Here is a 12,939-nt window from a genome sequence, read left to right as displayed (position 1 = left end):
GTGTTATTTCATAGTTTTGATGTCTTTATTATTATTCTACAATGTAGAAAATAGTAAAAAAGAAAGAAAAACACTTGAATGAGTAGGTGTGTCCAAACTTTTGACTGGTACTGTATACAGTCCCTCGACTGGTTAGTGCAGATAAAAGTTGCACTATCTTATGTCAGACAATTATCGTCACTGACCTTAAACTGGGAACTGACAGTGGGTCTCCTGTGCTTCGAGCTGCATTTGAGGGTGTCCTGCTTGTTACGGCTCGAGACGTGCTCAAAGAGGTCGTACACAAAGTCCAACCTGACACACACACACACACACACACACACACACACACACACACACACACACACACACACACACACACACACACACACACACACACACACACACACACACACACACACACACACACACACACAGAATAAGCGTTACAAAGTGCACGTTTGAATATCCAACTTTACCCAGCTCTGCATGACCCTCAATGAAAAATAAAACCCCCATTCAATGAATTCAAAACAGTAGTGCAGAATGTATGAATTGTTCACGTACAGATGGTTGCATCTCAAATAGCCCCCTATTTCATATATAGAGTACTACTTTTAGGCTATGGTCAAAATATCTGCACTGCATAGGGAACAGGGCGCAATTCGAGATTGAACATTATAGAATTGCCGCTTACCTGCTCTCTCTAAGCAGGTTGAGGATGTCATCCCTGAAAGTGTCTCGATTCTTCTCCAGAATGCCCCTCACGTCATACACCACCTAGAGCACACCAACTACTTTAATGATTTGGTTCATCGGCAAGATTAGCAAACTTAGCCATGACACGCAAGCAACAAATGCCGACACTACACATCCAAGTATAAATGACCAAATTATGAAAGAAATGCAATCCAATTTTGATTTCCCAAAAAGTGAGTGTGGAAGAGGTGAAAAAATGATTGTTGACTATCAACTATGACAAGCCACTGGGGTCTGACAACTTGGATGGAAAACTACTGAGGATAATAGAGGAATATATTGCCACTTTGCCATATCTTCAATCTAAACCTACAAGAAAATGTGTGGAGGGAAGCAAAAGTCAGTCCGCTACCCAAGAACAGAAAAGCCCCCTTTACTTGCTCAAGGAAAATGAAAAAAAATAAAAAATAAAAAGACACGCCTACACACACTTATTTGTTGTGATAAGTGTTATTAAATATGTAATGTCATATTTTAAATTGTATATAACTGACTTAATGTTGCTGGACCTAGGGTTGCAAAGGTCGGAAACTTTCCATGGGAAGTTTAAACCCGGGAATTTGGGGAATTTTGCTTAAATTCATCTAAAAAGTTAGCTTATAACAGTGAACCTTTTTTTTCTGGGATTCACATAAGGCAATTCTAGGTCTTGTGGCATATGTTGGTTAAACTATCCCCAATTCAATGGAATTGCAACCCTCTGCATGCACATTGCATTCTTCCATCACATGTACAGCTGAATCTCAAGATCTTGCACACTAATGAGATGCTATTGAGCCCACACTACTACACTGTCTGAGCCAAGGACTACATGCTTTCTGGTAAGTTTTGATTACAATACTGGGTGGGGTGAATATATTTTATAGGACATACATGATTTTTTTGTTAACTAGTAAATGGTAGCCTTCAGCAAAGTGTGTTTAAATAATTTCTAACTTGTTTACAATTTCTGCTAGTTAGTTTTTGCTACCATGTGGGTTTTAGCTTGCTTGAGCCTGCTAACTGAGTGTTAATTCACCTATTTCCATACATGTTTCATTTTAAAACATTTATCTTACAAAGGAGTTGTTTAATCTAACTGCGTAACTATTTATCTGTACATGGAATTGTATTTGGGGTATAAAAAAATAAATAAATCTGATCTTGGCAGTAAAATGCCACGGGCACTATCTGATGTGTGGAGACATTTCACTGCAGCTAATGTAGAAGGAAAAGCTGTGTACATTTGCAAATACTGTGCCAAATCATATGTGAAGAATGCAACAAAGATGCAGAATAATCTGGCCAAGTACATAAAGTTCCCTCAGCGCTCACAACAAGCAACCTCTGACAAAAGTCCCTCTACTTCTATTCAAGGTGGAAATGATGAATCAGACACCTTATCGATAGCAACAGCTCATGGTCCTCCTGGAATCAGACGTTTTTTTGACTCAATGGAGGAACGTAGTCAGAGATGCTGATGAATGTCTTGCTCGAGCTGTGTATGCAACTAGTTCACCTTTGATGCTCACAGGCAATGTGTATTGGAAGAGATTTCTGAATGTTCTTCGCCCAGCATACACCCCTCCAACCAGACATGCTTTATCTACTCATTTGCTGGATGCAGAGTTCAACAGAGTTCAAGTGAAGGCCAAGCAAATCATAGAGAAAGCAGACTGTATTGCAATCATCTCTGATGGGTGGTCAAATGTTTGTGAGCAAGGAATAATTAACTACATCATCTCCACCCCTCAACCAGTATTCTACAAGAGCACAGACACAAGGGACAACAGACACACCGGTCTCTACATTGCAGATGAGCTGAAGGCAGTCATCAATGACCTTGGACCACAGAAGGTATTTGCACTGGTGACAGACAATGCTGTGAACATGAAGGCTGCTTGGTCTAAAGTGGAGGCGTCCTACCCTCATCACACCCATTGGCTGTGCTGCTCATGCATTTCATCTGCTCCTCAAGGGACATCATGGCACTGAAAACAATGGATACACTCTACAAGAGAACCAAGGAAATGGTTAGGTATGTGAAGGGTCATCAAGATATAGCAGCAATCTACCTGCCCAAGCAAAGTGAGAAGAATAAGAGCACCACATTGAAGCTGCCCTGCAACACCCGTTGGGGTGGTGTTGTCATCATGTTTGACAGTTTTCTGGAGGGGAAAGAGTCTCTCCAAGAAATGGCCATATCACACTCTGCCGATATGGAAAGCCCCATCAAGAGGATCCTCCTGGATGATTGTATTTTGGGAGAGTGTGGTAAGCAGCCTGAAACCTATAGCAGTAGCCATTGCACGGATTGAAGGAGACCATGCCATCCTGTCTGATGTTCAGACTCTGCTTGCAGATGTAAGAGAAGAAATCCGTACTGCCCTGCCCACTTCACTGTTGCTCCAAGCAGAGGAAACTGCAGTTCTGAAATACATCAAAAAGCGTGAAGTCTTCTGCCTGAAGCCCGTACACGCCGCAGCGTACATGTTGGACCCCAAGTATGCTGGCTAGAGCATCCTGTCTGGTGCAGAGATCAACACGGCCTATGGTGTCATCAATACCGTGTCCCGCCACCTTGGCCTGGATGAGGGCAAGGTTCTTGGCAGTCTGGCAAAGTACACTTCCAAGCAAGGGCTTTGGGATGGAGATGCAATATGGCAGTCGTGCCAACATATCTCATCAGCCACCTGGTGGAAGGGACTTTGTGGATGTGAGGCTCTTTCCCCTGTTGCCCCCATCCTCCTCCAAATCCCACCAACATCAGCTGCCTCAGAGCGCAACTGGTCCTTGTTTGGAAACACACACACCAAAGCACACAACAGGCTGACCAATACAAGTGTTGAAAAATTGGTGGCCATCTGGGCAAATTTGAGGCTTTTTGAGCCTGACAACGAGCCACCCTCGACAAGGTTGGAAAGTGACAGTGAAGATGAGGCCTCAGAGTCTGATGTTCAAGAGGTGGACATTGAGGAGGTCCAGGGAGAAGACATGGAAGCCTGAGAGGAAGACAAACAAAGCTGTAGTTTCGAGACTCATTTTACAGAAGTATGTTGAAAACGTTTTTGGGAGATTCGATGGATCATTGGGGATCATTCAATAGTCCCTTTCTTTTGTTGTTCAGTGAAATCATCGCATGTGAAGAGTCAACTAATTTAATTAAAGTTACATTCGTAACTAAATAATTTTTTAAAATTTCTATAGGAAGGATTTAATCATTGCAATTATGTCTACTTAAGGTAAAAGGTTTATGTTTCTGTCTCCATATGATATGGTAAATATATCCAATGCAAAAAACATCTACATTTAAATGGTATTTAAATTTGCTATTTTGGTATTTGCATATATTCCCGTTAATTCCCATATATTCCCGTTAATTCCCACGGAAATTTCCACCTCTGAATATTCCCCAAAATGTGCAACCCTAGCTGGACCCCAGGAAGAGTACCTGCTGCCTTGTCAGCAGCTAATGGGGATCCTTAATAAATACAAATACACCACCAGAGGGCAGCAAATAGTGGTGAGATGAATGCAACATTCAATAGCACACATATTTGTCTACTAAGTACAGTACGTGTTGCTTGCCAGAGCTGCTGTCTGCTTTGCAAAAGCTGTCTTGTTGTGTCTTACGTGCTCCTGTGTCATCATGGTAACACTTTAAACCTAAAGGTATGATGCTATATAACATGGTATTAGCCTGTAGGAGCCTAAATAACGTCCTACCCTGGGGCTAATAAGATGTTTCTCTATGTGTTTGAATTTAAACTCAAAATGCTCTGTATTTAGCAAGGATCCTTATGAGATGATAATAAGCTCCTGACAAGTCTTAAAATGTACAGGCATCATATTGCATTATACTTGCGGTTTTAACTAAAGTGTTACAGACAGGGACAACTCTTACCTCGCCTGCATAGTGTCTCACGCCAAAGTTGTGCACAGCAACGCGTGGTTTCACATAAAATTGGTTTTTCTGTAACATGAGAAAAGATTTGCGTTAGCATTATCGGCTATTCACCACATCATGCTACTAGCCACAAAATGCAACTGAGCCAACATTATTTAGAATATGACAATTGTGTGGATAACATCTCCTACAAAGAAGGATCAATGAAATAGACAAGAATTTAATGAATTCACATATTTTTCTTTATCATAATTTCAGACTCAGAAACAAAGTATAAGAGATCTGCACGCCTATATACCACATTGGCTTTATTGTTACGTACAGTAACTGGGATGAAAAAGTAGTTGAATCAATGAAATCTAAATAAGCAAAATTATTCAATTTCAGATAAAGAAACTGGAACTGTTAAGCCAAAAATGTGCCCTTTCAAACTCCTTTAAGCATTCTGGATATCTCGAAATATCATAAAACCCATTCATTATATCCAACAGTGGGGAATAACGGATTACATGTAATCTGTTACATGTAAGGGATTACAAAAAACGGTAACTGTAATCTGTTACGTTACAAGCAAAAATATTGTGATCAGATTACAGATACTTTTGAAAAACTAGATGATTACTTCAAGGATTACTTTTAAATTCATAAAGGACGTTTGCGAAAAAAAATCGTTCACTTTTTTCTCTGTTCTCAATGACATTCAAATCAGCATTTAAAAAAGGCGCAAGTTTAAATTTGTTCCACCTGAGCGAGTCTGACCACAAGTCAAAGACCACTATGATGACACACCAAATGTGTTTGATTGATCGCGGGAAAAGCTCAGGAATAGGCTTTTGTAGGCTACCATCCAAGGTACAGTGGCAAGAAAAAGTATGTGAACCCTTTGGATCTACCTGGATTTCGGATTAAATTGGTCATACAATTTGATCTGATCTTCATCTAAGTCACAACAATAGACAAACACACAAATAACTAATAACACACAAATAATTATACTTTTTCATGTCTTTTGAACACACCGTGTAAACATTCACATTGCAGGGTGGACAAAGTATGTGAACCCTTGGATTTAATAACTGGTTGACCATCCTTTGGCAGCAATAAACTCAACCAAATGTTTTCTGTGGTTGCGGATCAGACCTTCACTAAGTTCAGGAGTAATTTTAGACCATTCATCTTTACAAAACTGATTCAGTTTATCAATATTCTTAGGATGTCTGATGTGAACCACTCTTGGTCATGCCAGAGCATTTTAAATCGGGTTGAGGTCAGGACTCTGACTGGGCCACTTCTTCTGTTGAAGCCATTCTGTTGTTGGTTTACTTCTGTGTTTTGGGTCGTTGTCCTGTTGCATCACCTAACTTCTGTCGAGCTTCAATTGGCGGACAGATAGCCATACATTCGCCTGCAAAATGTATTGATAAACTTGGGAATTCATTTTTCCGTCGATGACAGCAAGCTGTCCAGGCCCTGAGGCAGCAAAGCAGCCCCAAACCATGATGCTCCTTCCAACCTACTTTACAGTTGGGATGAGGTTTTGATGTTGGTGTGCTGTGCCTTTTTTTCTCCACACATAGTGTTGTGTGTTCCTTCCAAACAACACAACTTTAGTTTAATCTATCCACAGAAAATTTTGCCAGAAGCGCTGTGGAACATCCTGGTGCTCTTTTGCGAACTTCAGACGTGCAGCAATGTTTTTTTTGGACAGCAGTGGCTTCTTCCGTGGTGTCCTCCCATGCACACCATTCTTGTTTTGTGTTTTACTTATCGTAGACTCGTCAACAGAGGTGTTAGCATGTTCCAGAGATTTCTGTAAGTCTTTAGCTAACACTCTAGGATTCTTCTTAACCTCATTGAGCATTCTGTGCTGTGCTCTTGCAGTCATCTTTGAAGGATGGCCAGAGTAGCAACAGTGCTGAACTTTCTCCATTTATAGACAATTTGTCTTACTGTGGACTGATGAACATCAAGGCTTTTAGAGATACTTTTGTAACCCTTTCCAGCATTATGCAAGTCAACAATTCTTAATCTTAGGTCTTCTGAGATCTCTTTTGGTCGAGGCATGGTTCACAATGCTTCTTCTGAATAACAAACTCAAATTTTGTGAGTGATTTTTATAGTTCAGGGCAGCTCTAACCAACATCTCCAATCTTGTCTCATTGATTGGACTCCAGGTTAGCTGACTCCTGACTCCAATTAGCTTTTGGAGAAGTCATTAGCCTAGGGGTTAACATACTTTCCCCAACCTACACTGTGAATGTTTAAATGATGTATTCCATATTGACAAGAAAAATACAATAATTTGTGTATTATTATTTTAAGCACACTGTGTTTGTCTATTGTTGTGACTAAGATGAAGAAGTAGCCACCCTCTCTTAAAGTATGTCGTATGATTTTGCAGTGTTGGAAAACTCCATCTAGGGTTACAGTAGCTTCTGCCACATTGCTTTCACCTACAATCCTTTCAAATCAGTGAGGAAAAGCGACATGGGGGTCTTCAATATATATATGCAAAGCTGTTTGAATACTTTAGAGATGAATCCTTCCTCCCTTCCTTCAAGTAATCATAGATCCAACTTGATCAGATCAGTGATCACCTTACGGATGGAAAGAAAGAAGGGAGGATAGAAGGATGGCTGGATGGACAGACCGACGTGTGGGTATAAGAATGCCTCTCTCAAGTATTTCAACAGGCCCACTAAAGCTATCGACTGGTGATGTCATAACAATGGGACTTGACTCACCGAGTGCTGGCTGTGGAGTTTCTCCAGTAGAGTGCCATCGGTGGCTTTGGGAAAATGACTCTCCTCGTTCATCAGTGCAAGGAGACCCAGTTTCTGTGAAGAAAATAGACAGATGTTATCATAACCAGTCCGAAATAGTATACTTTTTTCCTGACAACTTTAATCAATGGATTTACAACATATTTCTATGTATAGAAATAAGCGTATTTTTATATATATAAATTATTATTTCTGGTAGATCAAGACCACACAGCATTTGTCTGGATAACCTTGTCGCCAGGTCAAAGGGATTTCACATTATAACGGCAAGAATGGCATTGCACTGAGCTATCCATTGGTTCCCAATTGAAGGGGACTACAATTCCAAAGGGTTGTAATTGCGCTTACAAGTGGCGTATATCAGGCTGCTACAGTCAAATTTCAAATGTTTTACATTTTACAATACTCCTGTGCCCAACCTTGTGGCAGGCATTGCGCCTTGTCACCATAATATGAAACCTGCTTCACAAGTGTAAATCCTAGCAGTGTCAACACGAGAAAAATCCCATTCAAGTGGGAATGACAAAGACATACCTTCTCAATCAGATCCAAACATTCCCCGTTGTCCATCCAGTTGATGTCCTCCCATACAAGCCCTTCCCTGATGGAGCAAGAAAAACTAAAAGGTAAGCCAATCAAATTGAAGTCAACCGGTAACACTTTATAATAACCTTCATGAATAAGCTCTTATTTTTTTTACACGTGCTTATAAATGCTTTATAAATTAGCATACGTGTTATACATTCTGATGAACTGTAAATAGAATACATATTTATATAAAATGATACAGTGTTACAGTTAACCATAAAACAAAGCCAATCTAAATTTACTGTGAAGGTTCATGTTTGAGGTCTACCCACTTGTTGTATTCAAGTTGCTCCAGTGAGAAGATGTGCTTGTTGAAGTATTCCTGAAGTTTCTCGTTTGCATAGTTAATGTTGAACTGCTCAAAGCGGTTGACCTGTCAGAGAGATAGACCCATGTAAGACTCACATACTAAGTATTTACAATTTTTTGGTGGGGGGGGTCATGGGGTACATCCCCCCCCCCCCCAAGTGATTTGTTTGTAATGGTTTGCTCCTGATGATTTCTCCAACAGGGTTTCATGTTGTAAGAATAGAAAGTTACAACATGAAACTCTATAATTTCACTTTACTTACAAGTATTATTATAATAACTTGGTGGATGCTTATATTTGTCCTATTTCACACGTCACAAAATGTGTTTTTTGCATACCCCAACTCTCCCTGAGAGTGGCGTCACGGCCAGGTTTGCCGTAACCAACGGCGACCCTGGAGCAATTAGGGTTGAGTCGTTTGCTCAAGGGCAAATCGACAGATTTTCACATGATCAGCTCAGGGATTTGGACTAGCAACCTTTCAGTTACTGGCCCAACACTCTAACCGCTAGGCTACCTGTACTTTTCTTCCACCATCTCTAATTAATTCCCTCTGTTAAAACAGCCAGAACTTCTGTAAATCTGCGCCTGTATTCACAAAGCAACTCAGAGTACGAGTGCTGATCTAGGATCAGTCCCCCCCTATCATGCATTATGATTTAAAAGGCAAAACTGAATTTATGTCAGCCCTCCTCCTCTAGGATGTTTTGTAAATGCAGGGCCTCCTATAGGGAACACTAAGATCATAGATATCATAATGAATGTGCAAATCTACTTAAGTTTGAGAGTTATCTAGGTCATGAACTGTCTCATGGATGACTGATAGTTGATTTGAACTAGTTTGGCTGGATTTGCTGGAGGCCATTTTTATTAATTACTGATGGTGACAGCCAATATGAGAAATCAACATTAAGATGAACGTACATCATTGCTTGTGATCAGTGACTTTCCTGACTAAGACATATGTTGCTCACAATAAAAAAAGAAAAGAAATATAAGACATGATCATTTAGAAAATGTATCAAAAAGGCAAGTGATGCAGACATTATACCTTGAACCACCAAAATTGTTTTTGTCCAACCAACCTCGAAATTCTCAAATCCAAATATGTCTAGGATGCCAATAGATTTGAAGTCCTCTTTCCCTCGGATACGGTTGTTGAGTTTCCGGATAATCCAGGTGAAACACTGGGAATAAAGTGCCATCGCCATGGAGTCCCTGGAATCCACCGCCTGGGAAAAAGGAAATGACATCACAGTTTTACAAAAAGGAAGCTGCCCTGTTCTCGTTCAAGTAAAATAGGAGTATAAATTACTCTGGATGACCTTTAAATTGACTATCCCTTGGTGTAACCATTAATTAATTCATACCGTGGCTGGGATTCAAACACACGCAGATAAGCAACTTGTGCTTTGCAATATGCTTTTAAAGGTGACTTCCACAATCTGCTTCTGCTTTTTCTGATTGCAAAAAACCTGCACTTCGGATAGGGAGGTGTGCTCCTTTCTGTCCAATGTAGTCATTTCTGGAAACATTTTCTGTCCATTTAGACAGAGTCCCCCCTCGAGGCATAAATTATGTATAAAAGCTAGCTTAAATAGTCTACATATGATCTCCTACATAAGCCAAGTTATTAAAGATAGACTCAGCGATATGACGTAGATGCAGAAAATAAACAGCATTTCCGCTAAGAGCGTTGAAGCGTGAGGCTTTGACGCTGATTCAGCAGATGAACAGGAGACACAACTTGAGCCAGACTGGATTATCACAAGTAGACCATCGCCCGCCTGACCATAAAGGTAAACTCAGCGAAATGACACTGCCACAAGCAGCACTGCAAACATTGAGATGAGAGTGATACAAGACTTCGCTCTCACACAGTCACATACACAGCACATACACAGTCACATGCCCTGGCCTGTGCACAGGCCAGGGCACCCAACAGCGAACCCGTGCAAATGCACAGATACTGTGTGTGTGACTGTGTGAGCGCGAAGTCTTGCATCTCGCTCATCTCAATATCTGCGGTGCTGCTTGTGGCAATGGCGTTTGTGATAATCCAGTCTGGCACTAGTTGTGTCTCATGTTTATCTGCTGACCATATCTGCTGAATCAGCGTCAAATGTGATTAGCCTGGTCAGCTACACTCCTAGCTTTAGAGATTATATCAGACACATGATGGGGGTGGGGTTCATTAGGCACCAACTGCAAGACAACTAAGTGAAACAGTGAGGGACTAAACTGTATTTTATGTTTTTCTTTTGCAAATGTTTTAAAATGTTTTAAGTTTAGTGCCTAGTCAACACAACCCAGGTCATGCAAGGGGAAATGGTTCAGGGTCAGTGGCCAATGCACACCCAGCCTTCAAAAGCTGACAACAACAACGGCGGTCACACATAACTGTAAGAGACAATGAACGCTTTGTTTTGTCTAGCAGGACCTATGTAAACGAGGTAGAGATAAGCCACCATTGACTTTGAAACCAAAGTATTTTTTCACAAAGTTGGTGGCTAGACTCACAGTTGGGCAGGCACCATTGACTATGAAACACCAGCCCTAAATGTTTCCCTATGGCATAACTCATGCCCCTGGCCTATCTATTTGCCCTAATGTCAGGTGTTGACCATGGGGTCAAATATTTGTGTGTCGAGGGATTAGTGTCGCAAAGGAGTGAAGCCACTACCTGATGTTAAACAATGGGGTCAACTGGTGCCCTCTGTCATCATGGTTAGGTTACCTGTTCTACGGTGAGCGGCGTGCAGATCTCCTCACCCCGTAGGATCAAGGACTTGTGGGTCAGCACTTCGGCCAGATGTTCTGAGTTCAGGCCCAGGAGGTCCGCTGTCCTGCCCAGTGCTACAGACACACAGACAGTGGTATTTTAGAAAAGGGATGTGGGGGTGTAATAAGTACTGTACAATAGATATCCTTTGCTGTGCTGTCATCAAGCATTTTGCTACACTCGCGATAACATCTGCTAACCATGTGTATGTGACCAATAAAATTTGATTTGATGTCAGTCTATGCCCCTCTAGATCAGTGGTCACCAGCCTGGTTGATCTTCAAGGCATTCCTAGTCGATCCCCGAACATTTCTGTAGAAAAGCCAATGATCAAGGCTTGCACTCCTTTTTTGTGTGTGTGTGTGTTGCACTGTTGGCGTTAAGTTCACTTGATTCCGAAACCGTGCTCACCGGTGTTCCCATTTTGAACCAGAGGGCGGACCCTCTGCTGCTCTCTCCCTCCCTCCCTCCACTGAGACTAACGCCATGTTCAAAACAACTGGGAACTCTGGAAAAAACTAGATCTGACTGGGAAAAATCGTTTTGAACGGTCATCCAACTCGGAATTCCAAGTCGGAAACTCAGGCATCTTTCTAGAGCTCTGACTTTCCTACCTGAAGATCACTGACATCATGATTTGACCTTGTGTCTTTTCCGAGTTCCCAGTTGTCTTGAAAGCACCATGACCATCAGATTCAGGTACCATCAGTCCAGTAAAATAAAAAAGCGAATTATTTACGAATTATTTCAACTTATACTCAGTTGTGCCTCGCAAATGCTACACCAACTGATTTTTTTTTTTAATCAAAGCTCGAGTTTTGAAATATAATATGTTCTGAGAAGAACACTATTGGCAGGACAGGCATATATCCAATATGCTGTGATAATGTTAGGCCTACTGCACAAACCTCATTCCTACAGAACTGTTTTTATTGGGTTAATGTTATATATTTTTAAATCATGTTAAAAAAAAAATAATCGAAGTGGTAGATCTCATTTGACTGCGAACGTATCTCGACTCAGAAAAGGTCGGTGACCACTGCTCCAGATGCATTTACTCATAATGTGATTAAATCAAGGTTATCTTTAAACACCAATCTTGCTGTGACAGTTGAGGTGGATATACGAGTGTGTTCATTACATATCGCATTTCAAAGCTTTGTGGGCACTAGGCGGAATATTATTGTTCAGCTGAGGCAAAAGGTTAAGGTCACCCTAGCGCTAAGGCATAGGGGAGAGCTAATCTCAGAGCAGCTCTTAAACTTGGACAACCCAGAACTAGGACAGGGATAGGGAGAATCTCAAGGAAAGTAGCATATCATAGGTAGTACCTCAAGGGAAAGGGGGAACATGAGGAGGAGAGGAAGGAAAGAAAAGAGGAGAGACATTAACCTGTTTTGGAAGAGACCTGAGCTCCTCCGGCCGTCATAAACTCGATATTCCCTGCATGAAGGATTCCCGCCAGGAGCCGAAGGATCTCCCAGATGTTCTCCTCTGTGAACTGCATGGTCCGCATTGCATTCTGGGATGGAAAACAACACAAATGAACAGAATGTTGATGCTGCCAAAAAAAAGGCACTTGTGCCCCCAAGAAAAATATCTAATAAGAAATGAAATAACACAATATCTCAGAGTTTTCCCATGTATTCAATCTGTCCAGACACAATTTAATTCAATTCATTACCATATCCCTGTACAAACCGAGTAAAGTTGAATCCAGACCACTATAAGTGGAATCTGCTGCTTTAGTGTCTCTATGGTATGAGGTGCAGCTGTAAGACCCTGTAGCAAGACCCTGTCATTGACAATTTCAAATTGTAGTTCCACTAATGGCAATTTGTACAACAGTTCT

General features: G+C 41.1%; 1 protein-coding gene across 1 annotated transcript in view; it reads right to left on the bottom strand.

The window, feature by feature from the left end:
• The window catches only part of myo10 (myosin X), a 271,259-nt gene that overhangs the window by 63,322 nt on the left and 194,998 nt on the right, over window positions 1-12,939 (bottom strand). The window contains exons 10-18 of the mRNA XM_071362598.1: window positions 12,480-12,609; window positions 11,043-11,161; window positions 9,391-9,537; window positions 8,268-8,368; window positions 7,942-8,008; window positions 7,369-7,461; window positions 4,622-4,690; window positions 677-759; window positions 186-294 (exon numbers count right to left, since the gene is read on the bottom strand). Coding sequence (XP_071218699.1) covers window positions 186-294; window positions 677-759; window positions 4,622-4,690; window positions 7,369-7,461; window positions 7,942-8,008; window positions 8,268-8,368; window positions 9,391-9,537; window positions 11,043-11,161; window positions 12,480-12,609 — 918 coding nt within the window. The remainder of the gene's footprint in view (window positions 1-185; window positions 295-676; window positions 760-4,621; window positions 4,691-7,368; window positions 7,462-7,941; window positions 8,009-8,267; window positions 8,369-9,390; window positions 9,538-11,042; window positions 11,162-12,479; window positions 12,610-12,939) is intronic.

This window comes from Salvelinus alpinus, chromosome 23, assembly GCF_045679555.1.
Source record: "Salvelinus alpinus chromosome 23, SLU_Salpinus.1, whole genome shotgun sequence".
NCBI lineage: Eukaryota > Metazoa > Chordata > Actinopteri > Salmoniformes > Salmonidae > Salvelinus > Salvelinus alpinus.
The sequence above is the reverse complement of the archived record's forward strand: the minus strand, read 5'-3'. Positions and strand labels throughout refer to the sequence as shown.